The 24,132-nt window shown below is 33.8% G+C and overlaps 2 protein-coding genes across 4 annotated transcripts; one reads left to right on the forward strand and one right to left on the reverse strand.

Moving 5' to 3' along the window:
- The first annotated feature begins 468 nt into the window (after window positions 1–468).
- Window positions 469–9,212, forward strand: LOC125052681 (protein borderless). Its single transcript, XM_047653655.1, has 7 exons — window positions 469–708; window positions 4,746–5,004; window positions 5,472–5,753; window positions 6,947–7,137; window positions 7,260–7,908; window positions 8,157–8,420; window positions 8,731–9,212. The coding sequence occupies exons 1-7, from the start codon at window positions 538–540 to the stop codon at window positions 8,946–8,948; spliced, it is 2,034 nt and encodes a 677-aa protein (XP_047509611.1). The 5' UTR covers window positions 469–537; the 3' UTR covers window positions 8,949–9,212.
- A 4,589-nt stretch (window positions 9,213–13,801) lies between these two features.
- LOC125052720 lies at window positions 13,802–22,659 on the reverse strand. Of its 3 annotated transcripts, XM_047653715.1 has the most exons (3): window positions 22,506–22,659; window positions 16,732–18,017; window positions 13,802–14,305 (listed from the first exon to the last, which is right to left on the reverse strand). In XM_047653715.1, the coding sequence occupies exons 2-3, from the start codon at window positions 18,010–18,012 to the stop codon at window positions 14,096–14,098; spliced, it is 1,491 nt and encodes a 496-aa protein (XP_047509671.1). In that variant the 5' UTR covers window positions 18,013–18,017; window positions 22,506–22,659; the 3' UTR covers window positions 13,802–14,095. The 3 variants fall into 3 exon arrangements, with proteins under 3 accessions (XP_047509671.1, XP_047509670.1, XP_047509669.1); XM_047653714.1 differs by lacking the exon at window positions 13,802–14,305 and having other exon boundaries at window positions 15,857–18,017; window positions 22,511–22,659; XM_047653713.1 differs by lacking the exon at window positions 13,802–14,305 and having other exon boundaries at window positions 15,857–18,017.
- Window positions 22,660–24,132: the final 1,473 nt, after the last annotated feature.

The following is a 24,132-nucleotide window of genomic DNA, read 5'->3' on the forward strand; positions in this document are numbered from 1 at the left end:
GTATGTTTAATTAACGCCTGCCAGATTTTGCATAGCTATGTTGAATAGCGCTTTTTATGAGGTAAGTTTATTCAACATTTGCTTAAATATACTATTCTTCTTTATTGAGTATTTTTCATTCAGGGCAAGCAGTTATTTCTGTTCTTTTATCTATAAATAATTTTAATTGGGTGTAAGTTGTTGGTGACTAGCATCCAGTAATAGGATTTTAAAGTTATATTAGTACTGAGAAGTTATAGTAAGCAGATAGGAATTTCTATGTCTACAAATTATATACTAATTCCGCGGTATCAGCGCATCACCTGCTACTCATGAAGGCTGAATGACGTGAGGGTCGAGGGCAAGGTGCAGTAATCGTTTGCACTGATCACCGGGAACAAGGAGCCTAAAGGAGAGATAAACGAGGCAACCATTAGTGCTGCTTCCTGCTCGTGCGCCGAGGAGAAGGGGTGAAGGGGGGGCAGGGTAGTCGTCACTTGTCAACGGTCAACGGGCGGTCAGCCCTGTTGTGGTCAGTCGGCGGTCAAACGGCTTGCGATGTGGCGTTTGTGGGCGCTATGTACGGCATTTATGTGCGCGCGCGGCGCGTTGCTGCCTCTGGAGGTTGAGCGGCTACGCGCGTCAGTCGGCGGGTACGCTGTTATGAACTGCCACCTTGACTTCCCCTTTGGGAACGAGATACCGTACCACTTGCAGTGGGATAAAGATGTAAGTCTCTTCTTTAGATTTCTGTGATATTCTTCTAAATAATTGGAAAATATATTACAAGGAGGTGAGAACATTGTCTATCATGTCTATATTAAAATTGATTTAACAATGACATAGGGGTGGGAGTATATTAAGATGTCCTCGTTTGTACTATTGCGTAGCACCTACATTCAATTTTGATCGCTTATTTTTTTTATATGACCAATATTATCCTAAATTTAAGTTCAAGTTAAAATGATTGAAGGATAATTGTTTTGCATACATATCCAATCAAACTCAAATGATTTGAGTAATATAGAATTGTTAATATATATATTTTTTTATTCCGTTTGATAATTAAAATGTGTATTGAATACGAATTTGTTTTTTTATTGTTTTATGTTATTTACTTATATTCGGGATGCCAAATTACTAGATTAAAAGTCTCTGAAAATTAGTATAAAAATACTTGCTCGAGCGTTGTCAACTTTTTCTCTTCTCATTTATTGAAAGGTTTATTGTAACTAGATGGGAATTCATAAATCGTAATATTATTCTAAGTAGGTCTTGTATTATCGGTTCAGAAGCTCCATAGCTACATCCTCAAATAAACTCATAAACTCTACCTCTGCACTATAAGTATACATAACACATCAAACAGTGTCATTTCCAGATAATTTTCTTGCATATTTTTATTAAGAAATGTTAGAAAGTGAAAGAAGTGTTGCTTTTTCATACATTAATATGTAATTTTTAATTAAACAGATACACATATATGTCTTATACTGATTAACCAGTACCTGTCTAGTCGAAGGCGAAACGCGACCACAGCCACCTCTGCGGCGTGCGGTCACTACTGCTCCCTAGTATGCAAATCTGATTACCTATCAAACTAAAATGTCAAGGAAATTAATGCGGTTTATTTAAACTTATCAATTGCTTACACAGTGCAATGACTCGAGGCCATGATTGTCTAGAATCCTGTGCGTAATGCGGGTTGCCGTAATAAGTGCTTATTAATGAGTGCTACACCTGCTGCTTCCTATTTTTCAATGAGCTAGAGCGTCTATGAAGATGTAAACGCAGTGCCTCTGTGAGTCACGGATTATTATGCTTACTAAATTGAAACTCTTGTAAAAAAAATGTTTCGTCGTGAATTAAGCTCGGTGGCGGTTTTCGTATGGATATGTTCAAATAAAATACATACCTTGAAGTTGGGTAACAACTGGCTTTAATTGTTTAAAACATGAGCTTATAACTAAGATAACATTAGGGGGAGTGACGTTGGATTAACAAAAAACTAACTTATTGAAGAGTTCGTAAATCTAAGTGACCTTATGTTATTGGACATTATCGGAAACGAGAATGTTAACTTACAATTTATGAATGTGGTAAAAACTAAAGGGCTCACGTGGCTTTAAGTGTGCGATGATTGTTTACATTTTTTTACGCTTTAAATTATTAACTAAAATATATATGTAACTTAACTAATTTTAGGTTACACAACTCGTGTCATTTAATTTTTTCTAAAGTTAAAGTTCTCATCAAAGGATGGATATAAAGATATAAAATATTGCTTTGCAGCTAAATAGAAATTCAAACAGAAGTTACGTATTAAAACTTATACGTAATTTCTTTATTGATACGATTTATTACAACGTATGTAACAGTTTTAGAGCCTTTAAAATGAGTTAAGTACTAATCTAGGCTGACGATTTAAACGTGATATAGCATATTAAGAATAAGTATATATATACTTATTCAAAAAGTTTAACAATTCGCCCGCCCTATACACCGTACCTATGATGGCATAAAAATATGGGCATAAATATTACATCAAACGGAACAGGAAGACGAGGGAATGAATGAACATTTACTAATTTATCAAAAACAACCGTTTACGACGACATCGCTTAGAAAAACATACCGGTTATATGGACTAAAATCAAAGGTCCCGACTGAATTCTATTGTATTAGGTACTTAATAACAACGTCATCGGCTGTAACGACTATCGGGTTTTACGACCAAATATGAGTAGTCCCTTCGATATCTTACAACAGATTTTGACTGTTTTGAACGTTCGATGTGCTCTTGTTTTTTACAGATTCTCTTTAATAGATTAATGTAAACATTATTTGTAGGTTTGTAAGGTATACCATGGCATTCGTACTTATATGGCAGAGGGCCCCCCGGCGGCTAGGGCCTCAGGGAGTGCCGTTGAACCGTTAACACCCACAATGAGGTCGAAGCTATACATTTTACCGTGACCGCTTTCGGGACAAAACGAACTCTGTACCTACACAAAGCCCTATTGTAATGCGATCTGGTTTCACTAAATTCTATTTGACTATGACTTAGTTTAACTCCTTATATAAAATTTAGTTAATTGAGATTCAACTATGTCCCTACTGTTAGTAGAACACACTGAAACAAACAGAACTAAAGAACTTGCCTTTCAAGTTGTACTAAAGCACTCTCCTAAACACTAAGATAATGTAAATCGGCCTTAATGATGTTTCGGCTCTTTAGTAGAATATGAATAAAACCGAATCTTTTGTTGCCGTGACTTTTATACAGTTAGAAGGGGCCGTTATCTGCGGGCTATAGATCCGAGTCTATTTACGAGCTCCCTAGCTTATCTAGTTGTGTATGATGATGCAAGAAAGGTAAGGCGCGTGGGAGACGCCGCGGCCGTGATAATTGTGCAGTTAGCATATAGCGGGCAGCGCGCCGTGATGTCACAAACAATTATCCTGTTGGCAGTACCCGGCCCTCGCTGCCGCCACGCGCCGCTCCCTGCGTACTTCCACATTTATTACCGGTGCCGAGACGCAATTTATAAAATAATAAATAATAGTTTTAAAAACTAAAAAACACGCTTTTAAAGCACATCAAACTAATGTGTTCATTACCATTTTCAGCCTAAATTAGGAATTATTTTTCACTTTTTAGTTTGATGTGCTTTAAAAGCGTGTTTTTTAGTTTTTTTTAAACTATTATTTATTTTTGATTTTTTAGTTAAATTTTTCGGATTATTGCATTGTCATCGATCTTTGACAGGTGCGCAAAATTTGAATAAAATCTGTCCGTTTAAAGTGGGTCAAAATCGAGTCCGAAGGAGTCGGTTACATACATACAGGTGAAGCTAATATAAAGCGTGTAAAAACACACAATTAATAGGCATCCTTGAAATTGTTCTTGAATTTACAAATCTACAGTACAGTACAGGCATGTTGGTACCCAAAGTAGGCAACCTTAGGTCAAACTATCAAGCCTCTGGTCAGAAAAATCTTTACAAGACCGTACATACTTAAAATTTTATTCAACAATTAGGATTTCCTTAAAAATCGGAGTGCCTATAAACCATGGCAAACAATTTGCAAAAGTAGAGTTGATATACTTTATAATCGTATATGTAATGGCTTAAAAGGGCTAATGAAAGGGAATCCTCAATCTGCTGGTCTTTATTGGCCTTATGAAACCATGAAGCAACAGGAAGTGACCTACTCCGCTTAGGGTACGGACACGTATGTTTGAGCTAATCATATCTTGCTTTAAGACATCTCTAAGTAGTATTCGTCACCGCTATTATACTCTAGTGGCGACATCCTGCTGTTTATTATTTATACATTAATATATAGTTAGCACTACTCCTGATTTCTGTCACTGTCGAGCAAGGCAAAATATGGTATTTATTTATTTATTTATTAACACTTTGTTGCTTAATTATATAAAACAACAAGTAAAGGAAAGACAACTGGCGGCCTTATCGCTTTCGAGCGATCTCTTCCAGGCAACCACTGTGAGAAAAGAAAAAAAGAAAAAGTATTAAATTACATGAGGTAGGCAAAAAGTGCAAAAATACATGTATTACATATACTTGTAAAGAAAAAGAAACTAAACAGGAACAAAAACAAACTAAACTAATAAAGGATACATTAAAAAAAAACAAATTATACCAATAATAATAAAAAGTGCACATGAATCATTTTAAATTTAATTTACGATCAGTCTCACGTCGGTTAGTTAGTTAGTATTATGGTATGTCTGTTTTCAGGGCGAAACTATATTCTCGTGGTATAGTGGAGACGCGTCGCCGCGTGTGGCGGATCGTTGGGGCGGGCGGGTGCGTCGAGTGGGACCCGGGGCGCCCACAGAAGACGGTGAAGCGCCGCCCAGCGCCTTAGGCGGAGGTTCCGTCAACGTGAGCTCTGTGCGAGAGACCGACGCCGGTCTCTATCGTTGTCTGGTCACCTTCCCTAACCGCACACCACCCTCGCGCAACAATGGCACCTATTATTATTTAGATGTTGAAGGTAAAACTTTATACCAGCTGTTGTAACTTATACTAAAATAGGATATAAAGTTGCTTTTATTCTGAAGAAATTGTTATGATAAAGATGTTTTCGTTTCGCTAGTTAGTTTTTAGCTAGTATTTATTGTATTTATCTGTGAAAACTGCATAAAAAAGGGTTCAGCGGTATGTCAATGCTAACAAAATTAGCATAAATTAGTCTTTTTGTGATAAACAGTCTTTTATAGTTTTTTTTTTCAAAGGGGCCGCCCAAAGACACTCACATTGCCAGAGGGTTTTCAAGTGCGTTGCAGCCTCTTAAGTATTGGTACGCTCTTTTCTAGAACCCTAAGTCGAATTGGTTCGGAAACACTTCAGTGAGCAGCTGGTTGCACATAGTGGTGGAGCGCGGACAATATCGGTATCAGTCAATTAAGGATGCTCCAATTTCTTTTCATGGGATTGATTTGTTATCGTATGTGGTTCTAGGTGGTAACTTAATAGTGACGCCACCTGTCAACGTGACCGTGATAGAAGGTGACAGCGCTGAACTCGAGTGCTTGGTGAAAAGTCCAGAGTGGAGTGTGCAGTGGTACCGCGAGGACGTTAGTGTGAGTGCGCTGCCGGAGTTAGCAGCGCGGACGTCGCTGGCCCCTAACGGTTCGCTGCTGCTGCGACGCGCTATCAGCTCGGACCTTGGCCGCTATGAATGTCGCGTCAGTGCACCTGACGGACGCCGCCAAGCTGCCGCGGCCCACCTTGACGTGCATTGTTAGTACATCGTACACCTAAGTCTTCTCACCTAACATACACTGATTAATATTTTTGAAGTTATACTTCTTTAGGCGCGTTATGAAAAATTGATGAGAGTGAAATTTTACGATGCGCGCGCACCTGTGACACAAAATTGTTAGTGTGATTATAGCGTGCGCGAGCGAGATAGGAATAAGACAATCTACAAGTAAAAAGAAATAGAATATGCATGAAGTTCGAATATCGCAAATTTTGAATGACCATAATGATTAATGACATTTGTCATTTACCTTTTAAACAAATAAAGGAGTTTTAATTATTTTTTCAAAGAAATTTAGCAATGCTTTTTGAATTATAATCAGAAGTGATTTTGTAATTAATTATTTGCATGCAATCAAAAACTATTTTTAATAATGCCAAAGAAGTATAACTTCTTACGCGCGTACATAAGTACACGCACCCTTTTTTTTAATATTTAGGTACTGTTCTACAATTCGTAATATGTATTACAATATTACTAAAATAATAACACATATGATTATATCTGTTACTGTTATACTATGTCTGATACTGGCAGATATGATTAATTAATTTGGGAACTTTATTACTCAAGTTATATTTATATTGCTATTAAAAATGTAGTTAGTACATAGGTATTAATAAATAAATGTATGTAGTTGGGACACGACGTGCCGACGATATTGCGTTGCCAAAATAAATTCAGATGGATTGCACCACCTACAATTTGCGGTTTCCAACTCCTATCGGCTATCCTTATATCCTTTAAGAGTAGATATCATATCAGCGATGTAATGGCGGGATATTTATAAGAATTCATTCGTGAATATTTTACGTTGTATTTTTTATTAATTTAATCATATATGGACGGGTTACCCTATCAAAGTCATTCTTATTTTGTTTACTTATTTTTATTTTTTGAACATTTTATAGTTTTGCATTCTTTATTTTTTTATTATCATAGATTATATATAGACATATATAGTAGATTAATGCTCGCTACTAATTATTTTTTATGTAATAATAACAGATTTGACTTCAAAACGAAATAAGTAATAGGTAATTTAGATAACATTTGTCGAAATTTCATGAGCCAAATGAGGTGTAAAAATAATTAAATTTCTTATTTATTTTTGTCACATTGTTGGCGTCTTTCAAATATAACATTAAAATGCTTGCATTGTGATTTTCAGATAAAGCAAAAGTAGTGTACTCGCCCGCCGAGCGTCATCTCGGCTATGGTAAGCCGGCGAGTCTCGACTGTCACTTTAGTGCCAACCCACCCCTCACCAACCTGCGCTGGGAAAAAGATGGCTTCCTGTTCGACCCTTACAACGTTCCTGGTGTCTTCTACAGCCGGAATGGCAGTCTACTCTTCAATAAGGTAAAGGACAGATTAGAAAACGACGTAAGGTTTATATCGGAATAGTGAGCTAATGCACCAGGAAAATTATGAGTATTGCGTACCACTTTCGTTGTTTCACAACTGTCTGCTTTCTGTTACAGGTGGACGAATCTCACGAGGGCGTGTACTCTTGTACGCCGTACAATACCTTAGGTTCGGCTGGCCCGAGTGCCGGGGTACGTGTACGTGTTCAGCGCCCGCCCGCTTTAGCAATACGTCCGCGGCCACTTTATCTGGCGCGCCTTGCTGGTCATATCACGTTGCCTTGCGTTGCTGAGCCGCAGCTAGCTGCCGTTCCGCCTTCTCTTTCTTGGGCACGCAAAGACGGCCACCCTCTACCAGCAGGCCGCCATACACTCGACGGTGGCAATTTTACCATCACTGATGTTCGTGAGGAGGACCGCGGCTCATACGTGTGCACGCTAACAAACGAAGCGGCCGCTGTCAGCGCCGAAACGGAGCTGGTCGTGGAAAATGTAGCTCCACGTGCGCCTCACGATCTGCGGGCGCGCGCTGAAGCCAGCGCCGTGCACGTCCAATGGGCGGCAGACCGTGCTGACCTGGAATACCAGGTGTGGTGGCGAGAACGTTCGCGTGGCGAATGGCGCACCATGAAGATACTGACGCGTGGCGATACGCACGCAACGCTACGTGGTTTACGTCCGGCCACACCCTATGAGCTGCGTGTCCTCGCGCAGGATCAGCTCGGTGATGGCCTATTCAGCCAGCCACTCTTCGTCACCACTCCAGGTATGTAATATTTAATAGAGTTTACAAAATGTATCGGATCGGACGGCAATCATAGTATTGGAGCCATCTCTTTTTCCTCTTTGGGTAAGTGCATATTATGTATGTGTCAATGATTTCATAGGGGCAAACTATAAATACGTGCTGCCGTTATCAACAACATAACCTAAGTTTGAATCGTTTCAATCCTATTAAAAGTAAATGAAATCTTTCTTTCTAAATGTCTTTTCTTCTAATTTCATACGATACAGACTTGGAAGCGAGTGGAATGTCAGAGGCTAGTGAGGAAGTGGCAACGGCACTGCCAGTGAGCGAAGTGACTGAAGACATGGAAGAGGCTTTGGAGGTGGAAGGTGTAGCAGAGTTAGAAGTTCGCGTGTCGATCGTTGAAGAAGGCGCTTTAGTGCGTTGGGAGCCACACGTCACCGCCGAACGCTGTACCGTGCGCTGGTTCGGCGACGAACATCCGCGCCGCCTACTTGCGCTTGCGCACACCACGCACGATCATCTGCTCGGTGATTTTTATAACTTTTTTTATAAACCTTATCAGTTATAAACCCTCAAACGGACCCACATCCTGAATTCGATTCCCAAAAATACAAATAGGGACTTCGTACAAAACACTTTATATGATAAACTTGAAAGTTCATATTGAAAATACGTATATAATGCCCTCGTTTTAAAACATATTGGTGTATATAATGGAAAACGATCTTTAATTATTATTCACGTGTAATAAATATACCATGACATCCTATTTCATAAACGCAACATATACCTGGATTAGGAGGAATTTGCACCTCAACGTATAGCAATGTGTTACAGTGGGTGCTGTAGAGGAGGGCGGCGCATACTGGGCCCAAGTACAATGCGGTGCGGCATGGGGTGGTGCATCTGCGCATGTACCGCACTATGGCCGACTGCGGGCCGCTGCTCTTGGCGTCGGCGTGGCTGCTTTGCTGCTCGGCGCAGCAGCTGCAACCGCCTGGCTTCTACGACGGCGCTTTATACGCCGGCCAGTTCGCGATAAGCGCTCGCGTTGAACTTATACACCTTGTGAACAGACTTGTGAAGTGATTGTGCATTTTTAATCAGTTTCAGACCAGAGCTGGAAAACATTAATTCTTTTCTCAATTGTTTATATAATAATAATATCCCTGAACCACAATTTTTGTCTTAAAGAAAATTGGACATCTAAATTAAAAGTGATTAAGGGAGCGTTCAAGTATTAAGTAACGCAATTTTTGGAGATTATTGACCCCCCCCCATGTAACTCGCCGTAACGTTTTTCAGTACCCAAGTACAGTACTGTAACTAAGTCTAGTAAAACGTTTAGTGACTCTTTAGTTACTATTATGTGGTGTAAGTAGAAAATAATATTAACAATAACGCGTAATTCATCCCCGCCCCGCATCGTAACGTTTTACAAAAGGACCCCCCCCTCCCAAAATTCGTTACGTAATACTTGAACGCTCCCTAAATCACTAAAACTTTGGTCACTAAACTCCTTTGGTAGCGCATGCTTCCTCAATTGTCTTCTTATTATGAAATTGTTTTACATTAGATTAGTGTTAAGAAAGCAAGTTACTTTCGTGTTACAACTCAATTAATTTATTATAAAAATGTAAATAAAAATATAGAGAAAAAGATAAGATTTTTTTTATTTAGCCTAGAAACTGCCAATCTTAATTTCAGAATCACGGATGAGTGAGATATCGAAAAGTACCTATTGGTTGTGCTGGGGCTTCGAATGCGCTTTTATAAATAAAAAATAATTATAAAATGCGTCGCTTCATTGTGACTGCTTTCAAGGGGAAGATTTTTAAAGACAAGGCAAAAAATACTACATTACCTATACTACATGTGGGAGAGTTACACACCACCATAAGTTTTGACAACAATTACAAATATCTTAATAGTTATTATTATAACATTTGCGTGCCTATTTTTTATCGGGGGTTTTTTATATCCACACTTTCCTTGCGATATCTTTTTTTTTAAACAATTCCCTTCAAAAACTCGTTGCAGACGAAACATTAAAAAACAATTAATAGAAAAACGGTGCACTACCTACCTAGAATCTGTTACATATTATGTAATATGCTTTTTACATGCAAAAACAGCACAATATGTGGAGAGACGACGGAACACAAACAAGTATCTTAATGGAAGTTAAGAAAACTAATACAGTAATTGACACTTTTATTACACAAAATTCATATTATATTACAATTTATTGCACAAGTAATTTCATCACATATAAATATTGCACAAACCCAATAATTAACGTGCTCATAACTTTTTATTGTTAAGTTAAATTTAGAGCTTATAGACCAGTGCAGATAGCCTTCAAAATAAATAAAAAGTGAAAAAAATTACAGTAGGATGAAACCTATTAGAAAAGCAGGGGAATATGATCAAAATGAAAGGAAAAATAAATTACGGTCGATCTGAGGTCGGGAAGGGGTAGGGGGGGGAGGTTTAAGGGTAAAAAACGGTTTATCTCGATTTCCGGCAAAACTAAAAGTCCTATCGAAGAAAGTTAAATGGCAAAGTTGTAGGTAATAAAAAGATCTAAAACTTTTGTATTCACACATTTTTCACATAACCTCAAAATTTATGTGAAAAATTCAAAAAACCAAGTTTTTGGTTTTTAATTTTTATCTTTTACAAATTTCTTTTTTTTTTAACGAAATTTGGTGAAAACTTACCTTATTATGTCCCAAATATACTGTAATTTATTTGATTAAAAATATTTATTTTTTCACCTTATTTTGAATTAATATCGAAAAAACACCCTAATTTTCAATCGAAAATTCTGACGTCAAAATTTCAGCTTTTTTCAAAAAGTTGGTGTGATTTCAGTTCGTTGAAATCTCTACTTTCCTATGGTAAAAAAAAATATATATATTACCATAGTAAATCTTCTCATAAAATGCAAAAAATCGTACGCAGTAACGCCCAGATCCGTCATCCCCTTCCCTACTTCTCTACGAATCTTCTTTAAATTATAATTAGATGCCTATTTATTACTATTTTAAGATAACTTATATATACCTGAGTGACCTAAAAAAATTTTTTGCCTTTAGATGGGCTAAAATTTTCGTATTTCATAGAGAAGTAGGGAAGGGTATGACGGGTCTGGGCGTTACTGCATACGATGTTTTGCATTTTCTGAGAATATTTACTATGGTAATATATATATATTTTTTTACCATAGGAAAGAAGAGATTTCAACGAACTGAAAGCACACCAACTTTTTGAAAAAAGCTGAAATTTTGACGTCAGAATTTTCGATTGAAAATTAGGGTGTTTTTTCGATATTAATTCAAAATAAGGTGAAAAAATAAATATTTTTAATCAAATAAATTACAGTATATTTGGGACATAATAAGGTAAGTTTTCACCAAATTTCGTTAAAAAAAAAAGAAATTTGTAAAAGATAAAAATTAAAAACCAAAAACTTGGTTTTTTGAATTTTTCACATAAATTTTGAGGTTATGTGAAAAATGTGTGAATACAAAAGTTTTAGATCTTTTTATTACCTACAACTTTGCCATTTAACTTTCTTCGATAGGACTTTTAGTTTTGCCGGAAATCGAGATAAACCGTTTTTTACCCTTAAACCTCCCCCCCCTACCCCTTCCCGACCTCAGATCGACCGTAATTTATTTTTCCTTTCATTTTGATCATATTCCCTTGCTTTTCTAATGGGTTTCATCCTACTGTAATTTTTTTTGGTTTCAAAAATTATCGGCACTGGTCTATTAATATAATTTTATTATTTAATAACTTACATTAAAACTAATACTTTACTTGAATTGAAATTTTATTGGTCAATTAATGACAGGCTCTAAATTCTAATTATCATTACGTCTTTACACAGATATAAATTACAAACCGATCGCCGTGATAGGGAAGAGAAATTTATGTTTTGTCCTTCTCATGTATTTTAAAATACAGTAGAACCTCGATAAGATAAAGTCCAAGGGAAACACAAAATATTTTATGTTATAGAGGTTTTAAGTTATCAAGGTTCTATGTCAGGTAAAGGTTAATATAGAGGTATGATCATGTTTCTATGTACCCTTCCTCCCATTTTTACTTGAATGCATCAGAAGGATGGAAAATTAAATATGTAATCATATTTATTCACATTACTTACATTACATAAAAATAAAACAACAACTAAAGGTTTAGTCTACTTAAAAAAATCTGTGATTTTCTTTTGTTTTAAAAAATTCACTGTTTCTAAAACGATTTGATTTTCAATGACAAATAGAGAGGAGAACACATTAACTTATGATGCAAGTAAGTCGTTGTCACAAAGCTAACCGCCGCAAAGCTTTGAAGAATTTAGATAAAGCAAACAATAGGTAATGTATTGTTTACGTTAACAATACATTAGTAAACACGTGCAAGCAATAAATACCGAAACCATTTGTTTTGACCCTCTTATAAAATGACTCATTCACAAAAAATTTTATGTTATAGAGGTTGTGGAAACATTTCTTTTAGTTACTGAGGGCCTATACAGAGATTATTTATTTACGTTATAGAGGTTGCGTATTTTAAGTTATAGAGGTTTTGGGCTCTGATGGGAAGGGAACATAGTATTTTTTGAAGTAACAGAGGTTTTTATGTTACCGAGGTTTACGTTATCGAGGTTCTACTGTACAAGCAATGCAAGTACACTGCACTCTATAGCTAGACCTAAGTTTGGTATAACGTTTAACATATAATATACATTCGAAGCTATACAATATATAATGGTTATATAGTATGTAGTGTAGTAGATAACGCTTTTTTTTCTTTTCGACTATACCGCCTAGTCTTTCGTAGACTTTTCCTTTAATTGTAGATAACTAAGACAACTAATAAAATGTCAATATAACGTCACCTTCAGAAAATGAGTGTGTAAAATAAACATAGACAAATAACCGCTACACTCAACGCTATGTTAATTCAATTACTTAAATCGGTCTATACCTAACCTAAAAACTATACTTAAAAATACGTCAAATGGTTAATGTGATGGTAATTCTATAATAATCTAAAGTGAGATTATTATGATCTATTCACTATTGCATCATAATGACGGCCCAAAACTTTCGCTTTTGACAAGTAACTTTTAAACAGAGTATAATTATTATTACTTTGTGTTTATGTAATACAGGAAGCACGATAATGTCAGTCTTCGAATATTAGATTTTATAAGGCTCTTACCACATTGACTTAACAGTTTGACTGCTATCATTATCCGCCCTTAAGATATTTTGTTGATTGCAAAAGGAATACTATATTAAAAAAAAGTTTTAAAGCTTAGATCTAAATTTTTAACTTTTCCAAAGCCGAATTAAAAAAAATTCAACGGAGCGCTGATCCACTCCTCCAAAAGGGTCACTAAATGCAAATGTTAAGAATTTTAGAATTCATATGAATTGTTTACGACAAAAATATATAAATATAATATGACATTCCCATTGAAGAAACTTCCTAAAGTTGGCAATACTGATATGTATGCATGAATTTGTCAGTATACATACAGCTTTAAAATGACAGCTTTCTAGAGTTTTCACATTTGGCGGGAAACTTTGGCGCATATATATTTTGGCATCTAAGTTTTGTTGCCATTTTCGTGGTGTAGTTCGTTTAGAATTTGTTTTTATAATAACGAATATTAACTGTAAAAAAAAAATTAACTTAGCGTACTTATATTAATGTAATTTTGTCATTATTATTTCTATGTATATATTGTATTATTTACGTTTAAAAATAAATATTGTTCTAGTTCTAACTTAAATAAATAAAATGTTGTATTGCGTTTGAATTTTTTTCCTTGAAGAAGTCCTTTTCTTCGTCAACGACGTATAACTACATCTCTTTAAAGAAAGCGTTTATATTATTTACCAGATTTAAGTTCTTAATTTGTGTGCTATTAATACAAAAAAAGCATATACCAAAGAACCTTGCTAGCTTAAGCTTTAGTTTTAACACGTTAAATAGACAATCGTTTGATCTGACAATCAAAACAGTTTTACATATGTATTGTAGGTTACTAATAGTCGCTATCAATGTTTTGACGTATCAATTGAATTTTAAATTATATAGAAATATCTATGCGATTTCTCACGACTAGATAATGACTTGTTGTTTAAGCCAAACTAATATTAGACAAAAATCCCGTGACTTAGCTTGCCAAGTGATCGTAACTTATGTCTGCGTGGTATCCGCTGGGTCCCGCGGAGTACTGCACCTTTTGCATTCTTCCATCGGGAAGCAACACATGATAATGCCCACTGGTTTTTTCGCCTGCCTTTGTTTCGTATTGGCCGAAGTAATTACCACTGGATGGGTCTCTTACCCTATAACCGAACTCGTAGTTCGCTGCGTAGTGCAACTGCAATTAAAATTATTTAATCATAGGTAAATGTATAAAGAAAATTGATAATAGACGATAGGGAGGAAGCTGCAATGATTACGATGTTCCGTTAATTTTCTAATTACAAATTGCGGAATGTAAAATTATTGTAAGCTTATGTTTGAATTGGTGTTATATGTGTAATAATTGACTTAGATTCAATATTAATAAATAATAGTATCAAAAATGTGCGTGTACTAGTGTACACACGTTAGAAGTGAAACTTCTTTATGACCTTATTTTTCGTAAAATTATCTATATGCAACTAACTTTACAGAAATTAGTTAAATAAAGTTAAATTAGATAAAGTTTAACAAAAGGATTTTAATATCACAGACTTGAATACAAATAATACAATTACCACTAAGATTATTACAGATTTTCATAAATTGTAATATAATTTTTAGTATCATTGTTACAGTTATTATAAATTTTTGTTATTATTGGTTTAGAATCTCTTCGAATCAACCGTGGTAGGGACGAGAAAAAGACGCGCGTAACGGTCAAATGTGACGCGTAACCGTAACATGTGACGCGTAACGGAAAAATGTTACACTAAATTTTTTTCCAACCTCGATAAAGAAGTTTCACTTCAAAAAATTTAATTTAAATTAAAAAAAATATAAAACATACAACCAAAGACAATTAAAGAAAAACCAAGTACATACAATTATTCTTAATTGCCTTTGACACAACTTTAAAGCATAATATTTCTTTAAAATGCGCAAGTGCGAAATTAAGGTGCGCTACTCAACAAATGTAAATATGTAATACATTAATAAAAAAATGTTATTGAATAATTAAAAACCGTCTGACCTTAGGATATCAGATTGACATCATGTCTTTGTTTATTTTTCGCAACTTAATCATATTTTTTCACACAGTTTATGTTGTCTTTGTTTCTGCTAGTATTACACATTAAAAAGAAAAAACAGTGTTAACGTGTTTAATTATCATAGTTCTACAATCATATTATATGTAATTATTTAACGTAATTAGTAAATTATATAAGTGTCCCGAAATTTTCGATCTTTAATAATAAAATATTACAGTATCATTAAAATATCTTATTAATAAATAAAGATCCAACCAAAGGCAACTAGCAAAAATCCTGTTTGGCATTCATAAATTAATATTAGTAACTAGCAAAGTAGTACTGATATTGCTTGTGCTAATGTTTAATTTCATTTGTCTAACTCGATTTCTTGTGCTTATGACAAAACTTGTACATTAAATTCGTAATAATAGTATCATTTAAAACCGTTTCAAGTAAATACATTAGGTATATATTATATTGAATAATTCATTATATTCTTATCTATTTAAAATAAATAAATTACATACTAATAATATTTGCATTTTAGTTCGTAACCCCAAAAACCTAGTTGCGTTTAAAGTTGCTTTCATAAATATAATTATCATAATATGTAATTATAACTATGAATATTTAATTTAAGTGTCTTGCGTCTTTAATGCCATTATTAGGTACTAAATATTGATTTATTTTTCTATTTAATACTTTAATATTAAATAATAAAAAAAGTATTGTAGTGCAAATAATAATTTAATATTAATACAAAACCTAATTGAAACGCTTCAACAATATCTTAAAATAGTCTTCATACAATACTGGACATTCAAGAATAAATATCACCATTTTCTTATACTAATTTCAACTTGTGTAGTTTGTGTAATTTATTTCTAACGTTTCTTTGTTTGTACGGATACCGTTTCCTAAATTTCCGGGGGTAATGCACTTTCTTTTTACCTTTAGAAACTTGATATACATCTAAATGTTCAATATTAAGGTTTGGTTGGCCAATTAATTGTCTTAATTGCGACTGTGTCAACATGTAAACCGGCTCCAACACATTTGGTAATAGCGAATTGACTGGTGTTATGTACGGTGAAGGATTGAATGTCTGTGGTTCATATAGAGAGGGGACACCGTAAGATGAAGTTGGAGGAAGGCCATAGACAGGACCGGGGCTTGGGCGTCTAAATTCTCCATATCTATGTGAGAAGCTTCCCTTTATGCCACTTGGGTAAGAGGCATGAGTATTTTGCAATGGCTGTTCTGCTAGGCTGATAGGCCTTTCATCATACTCATTGCCAAAATCATCATAATAATCATCATCACCATAAAACGATTCATATTTTGGAGTAGGACGTTTCGGAGTCTCGTCGTAATCGTACTCTGACGCTTCACCGATTTGGAAGTCAGGTGTTAAGAAAATATCAAAATCATTACGTTTTTTGTGAAATGGACGTCGCAAAGATTCAGCAACAGGGTTGTCAGTGGTATTTGAAGGAGTTTGTGTTTCAGTTATTGTTTCATTAGATACAGGTACAAGGAAAGGTTCAGTGTCCAGTTCAGATCTTTTAAACCTTAATTTATTACTTACATTTTCATCACCATATGCTGATACACCGGTCCCATCTTCTGCTAAATGTTGAATACCGTCAGGGTAATTAATATAGCTATCACCAATATTTTCATGACTACTATCTTCATCTTGATTAAGAGTTAATTCTTCATTGATCTTGTTGGGGCTTAAAGCGCTACTAAAAGTTTGACTACCTACTTCAATTTTGTAATAACTCTTAGTGACCGTAGATACAGGTGCTATAGTAGTTACTTGAGGTATCACAAAGGTATTTTGGTATGGCGTAGGGTTTTCGATATCATCAATTTCTTCTGTAATAGGAGTGTGATCTTTTACAGTATAAGCACTGGGATATGTGCTTGGAATCTGCTCAAATGCATCATTGTTACTTTTGGGATCGTGGTACTCAGATGGATCTTTTAAGGAATATTGAAAGTTATCGTGAGTTTTGTCTGCATTAAGCAATGTTTGTAATTCAGTTAATTGATCGGTAGGTTCTTTTCTAAGTATCGATTCTAGTGCATTTATTTCTTTCATAGATTGATAGGCTTTTGGTAGATATTTACTTGGGCTAGATATAGCTGTTGTATGTAGGTTACTCGACTCTATATTTTGTTCTTTTGTTATTCCAGCATTTCCATTTGATTTTATGGTTACACCTTGATCCAGACCGGTTGCTGTCAAATAAGCTAGTGGAAGTTTCGATTGTAAGTATTGTTCATATTCTATAGAGCTATACGATCTATGGTTTCTACTTCTTTCGTTAACACCTCTACTTAGTTTTTCTGGCTCTATACTTATTGTCCTGCTTTTAAATTCTTGTTTCTGAATTCCACTTCTATCACGATTACTTGCTCTTTGCCTATTTTGTGATGGCCTACTTCTAATTCTATGGCTTGTTACTGGAGTTGTTGTTTCTATGTCTTGTACTGTAGCTTGTTGTTCTTCTAATGCTTGTTGATGACTTTCTTGGGATTCATGATAGGCTTTCATATAGCTATCTATTAGTGGTGGACCTTGAGTTAGTCTTTTAAGTTGTGCTTTATGTTGCCGTATTCTTTCTGCGTTGAACATAGCTTGCTGGTTGCTAGCATGTAGTCTTGCATTTTGCGCAGAATTACCAGCTAAAGGATTGCCGTAAGGAAGAATAGCAGGAGCGCTAGATAATCGTATGTCGTCCATTCTAGCTTGTTCATTTATTACTTCGTAGACAGGTCTGGCATTATTTTTCGCCGGCGTGGCAATTTGTAATGTGAATAAAATCAAGGCTGTGACCAAATTCCCTCGTGAATGCGCCATTGTATCTGTAAATAAAGAATAATTAAGTAAAGATTTGAAGTTGAAGTATAAGTCAAAAAATCTTGATTCTACACAACAAGATTAATAATGTGAAATAATTGTTAATGGGCTTTACTATGTAATGATATCGTGACCTCCAGTGGTAAATGTATTGAGTTTTAAACAGCCTTGCGATTCGATAAGGAGGGAGCTTGTAGTTTATTGTTTATCAGAATGCCAAATCGTAAAATGACTGCTTCACGACACACGAGAGTTCGAAAAGTGAGTTACAGAATCGCAAGGCAGATATCGATCAAAATATAAAGAAAACATTTCTGTAATGTTAAGAGAATTCAATAACAAATATATATATATATATTCTGTTAGAAATACTGAGTACAGACAACTTTTTTAAAATCATTATTAAGATGAATCAGAAGTTAGGATAACTTAGAAACAAAAAATAAAGTTTATATCGTTTATATAGTTTAAATCTCTATTACTTATTTAATTTTAAAGCAATTTATCATTATAATTGTGTAGATATTATGTATGTATTTCGCAATGCACAAAATATATTGTTCAAACTTTCTCTATGCCTAAATTGTGGGTCAGGTTGTATATCATTATGTCATAATTTTTATTATCTTCCAAATAGATAAACGGATGTAATGCTTACGTTACTCTAAATGAATTACTTTCCTAGAAACCGGTAGCTTCAATGGAGTGCGTAAAATTTTAATAAAATTCCAAGCTTTTTTAAATGAGCACAAGGTTTTATATACGTAATTGGACTCTAATGAACAAGCGAATCGGTAATTTTCACCTTATCCCGGAAAACGTCCGAGAAAACTTGGTAATTAATATTCAATTAAAATCAAGTTTAACATGAAACTAATAAGAAACTCATGGGTAGCTTTTTGCCATCCCAACACTCGGTACTTTCACTGTCCATATTAAACAAGTTTTAGGACCGTGATTTAGACATTAAGGATATCCTAGTTCTGTTTTATGGTTTTACGAAAGATCCGCACAAAATATAAAAAACGGATGTTGACTTATGCCGTAATATGTAAGTGGATTCTTTAGTCACCTCTCTGTATTTGTTTTGCTTTAATGTAGTTTGTTTAGTATGAGCTGCGGAATAATATAATAGTTAGCTAGTTATATTAGCCCACTGAAGTATTTCCGAACCAATTCGACTTAGGGTCCTTCAAGAAAAGAGCGTACCAATTCTTAAAAGGCCGGCAACGCACTCGCGATCCCTCTGGCATTGAAAGTGTTCATGGGCTTCATATCACTTAACATAAGGTGAGCCACCTGCCCGTTTGCCCCCTGTTCTATAAAAAAATATAGGTTGTCCAAATTTTTTTAGAATTTTATTAGAAGTCTGGCAACCGTATGTCAACACATTGAACTCTAATCTGTAAAAGTATTTCATGTAATCTTCATAAAACGTCTTTGAACTTAAGAAAATATACGAAACTAGCAGACTAAGGTTTTTATTATATTACATAGTAGTAAACAAATATTTTGCAATAAAATAATATTGTAGGTATAAATTGTGATGTAAGCTATCCTATCTTTTAAGTTGGATCAAACTGCACACAGTGTACAAATTTGATTGAAATCGGTTAAGTAGTTTAGGAGTCCATAGCGGACAAACAACGTGACGCGTAATTTATATACATTAAGATTGTCGCAGGCCCAAGGATAAAATTCGTTTATACATACTATACATAGCTAGATGATACAGTCCTTAACATTTTAGTAATTCATATACAATTCGCATTTTATTTATATCAATAATTGTAATGGAGGTGATACATAAAAAATATGTAGATCGCCAACAAGACTCTTAGATGTGCTATTTAGTCTTTCTTTCTCGAATCAAACCTCTTTTGTAACGAAAAAAACCATAAACGCGTGAGAATACACAAGTTGTCGGTAATAAAAGGTTCTCACAAACTTTCTGTTTCAACCGATCACTGATAGTGCCTTATCGGATGAGAAATTTTTAACGAATTCAAAGTGTTAACAATTTAATAATTAAAATTTTCATCGTAATATACTTGTATACCATATAATGTTTGTGTCATTTGTAACATAGACACATAAAATACTTAAGAATTAAAATATGAAAGATAATATAGCATAAAGGGGCTTATAGAGGGGTTGACAGCTAGTGTAGATAAAACCATAAACGTCAATGTCAGTGCAAAAAAAATATCACAATTTTACGTTGAGTATCATCGTATAGTATAATATATTTATGATTTAAAATAATTTTTGAATATTTCCCGATAATATTGCTGGCGAAGTGGGCGCTGTTCTTTTCGATACTTCAACGTGATTTAAAGGGATAAGGTTTTCATGTTTTGGCAGTTATAACAGTCAAGTAAGTCAAAAAGGTATTTTTTCATTACACTGTTTATACACATTACACATTATACATAATTTAAGTTAAAAAAATGAAATTGTATGGAAATCCATTTCAAACTTGTGATACACAAGACGAATCAAATAATTGTATAATAAAATAACATGGTATGAATGCGAACGTAAAAATAAATGTGAAATGAAATTTTTAACATTTCATCGCATTTATATTTAGACTGGCAATTCCGCTGTCACCGTTTCATAATTAGGAAATCTGGGAAATATCAAGTACCATATATCACGTGGATATTTAAAATGCTTTTAGAGCAAGTTAATCTTTGCAATCGCTTTCCTAACTAAATTGCGATAAAATAAACATTTTATGTCCATATATCGATTACATAAAGCCAGGGCCGAATTTAAGGAAGGACCGGGGGACAAGAGGACCACAATAGAGACTTCGGCTATTTTTTTTTTAATTCCGCCTATTAAACAACTTTTCTTTTGATATATTTTAATATGTTTGATAAATCTACTTGGTCACAATAAATTATTGATTAAAAACTCTTCTTAAAAAATAAATCATTTTATTTGGAAAATAATTTGGGGCCAGGGGCCTACACTCCTTTATTGCCCCGAGGCCTCCAGACTTCATAATCCGGACCTACCAAAAGCTTGTGGAAAAGGTATTGCATCGTGCAAAACCATTTATAAACATTTTGCTGTGTTTAGTGTTTAGTACTTTCGTATAATAAATAAACAAGACAAAAGTTTCTTTAAGTAACATAGTTTGGGCGAATAAATAGTAGATACTGTAGCATATAATATACTCATTTTAATATAATCATATAAAATAATCTGGTTTCTTTATACCGAAATAACTAATAAACACTTACTATTTGGTATATTAGGCTACAGTTTTATTTAGACCTATCTACGCATTTTATCTACGTTCCTATTGGAATACATAGCATTCTTGAGCAATCTTGAGCATGTCACGTACGAAATCTCGGCAATATGCATACTTCCTCGTCAGTTGGTTCCGATATTATGTAATGTATTAGGTAATTATGTATGGAGGTCAGAAGTTCGGTGGTTTACCATTCATATAAGTTATTCATATAGGAATTTAGCCTTAATTTAAGTACAACTATTAGCAGCTCGTTTCGCTAACTTTATTTAAATGTATAAACTTACGAACCAGGTCACGAATCACCAAGGAAAAGAATTTGCGTGCGTTATGTCGAAAAATAAATGTAAAAACGCATATTACCCAATTTACTCAAATTCATTTATTCTATAGAAAATTCATAATTAACATTTTTCGTAATATAACTTTATTGCGTTAGTTTAGTTTCGCAAAATTTCCATCGGTATAATTACACTATGTGTAGCTTTAGCTATAATATTTTAATTCATTAATAATATCATTAGATATAGTGTCTCTCTGCATACTGAACTTATATGAACGAGAGAAAATTCCCATTATCCTCCAAGTCTTCTAAGTGACTTAAGTGAGAGATCTAATTGACCCAAAATATCTATCACTTATTATAAACCCACACATGGGGACGAAGACAACAAAATATCAATTACGATTGTTAAGTACTAAGACTTAATAATAATACATACATTTAATATATTATTTAGAATGACATGAGGTAACCATCGACCAGTAAAGTTCACCGGTTAAAGTTTACGAACGAAAGTTGAACTCCTTGAGAGCTTGTGACAAAGAAGTTCATTATAATAAGTTAACTATACGTTTTAAGTTCTATAATGGTTATGGTTTTGCTATAATTTAAGAAAATATTTTCAAATACGTATTTAATTTATAATCAATCAAAAAATATATTTTAAATATATTTTTCGTTTTTTTTAAATATTTATATTTTTTTTGTATTTGTTTCTTAGTAAGAACAAATAATGATATACGTTCTATGATATCATCTGATATACTAGATACTGTAAACATGGCACATACTACGTTAGTTTTATTTTATAAGCACATAATAATAACAATTAATTTTAGTTTATTTTTCTTAATAATCCTACCAGTTATATCAATATATGCCTATATTTATCTATAATTATTCGTATTATCATTTTATATTATTAAACAAATCAAACCATACCTTACTTTTTTCTCAATCCAAATTCATGCAGATAGAATAAATATTTAGTTAATTACTTCATTGACACACATTTCACAGATTACAAAATTATAATATTGTTCTATGGATTAAAAAACAATAATTAAAAATGGCGTCCGCGCGCCAAAACGTTCTCTTGTAACTGGTTGATTGGAGAATCTGAGTTACTTTAAATTCTGACTCCTACAATAAGTGGGGGCGTTATACATAATAAGGGCCTTTAAATATATTTTAAAATAACTTAAACTTATGTAGGGGTTATAAAGTAATAAGATTAGGCATATTATTACTGTATTACTGATACATAACCAAATCGTAAGACTTTTAAAAAATATTCGAGTAAGTAAAAAAAGATAAATTTGGTGTAACATTTTTAACAGACACATCATTAAACTATTATATGTACTTCAATTCAAGATCGTGCAAAGTTGGTGGCAGTGGGGTTTAGGGAAGCCATGCCAGGTCAATAATAGAATCCTTAATATTTACCCTAAATTATTATTAGAAATTAAAACATTAATTACCATGTGGCTTCATTCACTTCACTATATTGCTAGTTCAAGTATAATTTTACCATTCTTAATTTCCTCATTGCACCATTTACACTATTTTACACTACCACCCTCCACCTCCCATCCCATCCACCCCTTCCTTAAGATTATCATTCTGGTGCGTACAAATGTAAACCTGTAAATCTCAACAATGTATACCTATGTCCTTAGTTTTGTAATTATTCTTAGATTTCTTTTTTTCTTTATAATATTGTATTTTAGTTTCAAAAATTGTTAAGTTACTATTTCATTATTCCATTGGAAGAGCGGAGTACCCTGATTAAGTTAAAAAATAAATAAATATATATATATATCTTTGTAGCGTATTTCTATAAAGTTTTTTAAAATACCTAAGTAAATTTCAGAGCCTTGAATTTCATACCTAAAATTAAATACGCCTTATCAATTTTGGTTATTTAACGGTTTACAGTACTTAAATAGCTATGAAAAACACGAAGGAAGTGCAAGTGAATATAAAAAAATTATGTTTATTGTTTGTGCATGTACCATGGATAAAGTTACTGTTACGCCACCGTATTTGTTTTATATTTGTCACCGTAAAATTGTAAAAACCGTTAGATTGTAATCTATCTCGCGAGATTGTAAACTGTCGAAAGATTGTCAACTCAACATACTGCTTGGAATTTAACGTATTATTATTCGGTAGTTATATGAAATTGTTGGGAAGTAAAATTAATCTGTAATTGACCAAAGAAGTTTGAATGATAACTAAGTTAGTGTAGTACAATCTACCGAATACCGATAACCGATAACCGATAGATTACAATCTAACGGTTTTTACAATTTTACGTTAACAATTTCTTTGAACTATCTTTCTCTCCCTCCTATCTATACTATGGCAGAGCTATCCTTGTAAGTATTTTCGATTAAAAATTTGTATTCACAAATGAATAGACTACATGTTTTGTAAACAAATTAGTCTAACAATAGATTATGTCATGTGAACCGCTTGCCCTTAATTAGCTAATTACCGTTAACGCAACGTTGTCGATAAAATAGTATTCGGAATTTAGTTATCTAGAACGATGAGGTTATGC

The sequence above is a fragment of the Pieris napi genome, chromosome 9, assembly GCF_905475465.1.
Source record: "Pieris napi chromosome 9, ilPieNapi1.2, whole genome shotgun sequence".
NCBI lineage: Eukaryota > Metazoa > Arthropoda > Insecta > Lepidoptera > Pieridae > Pieris > Pieris napi.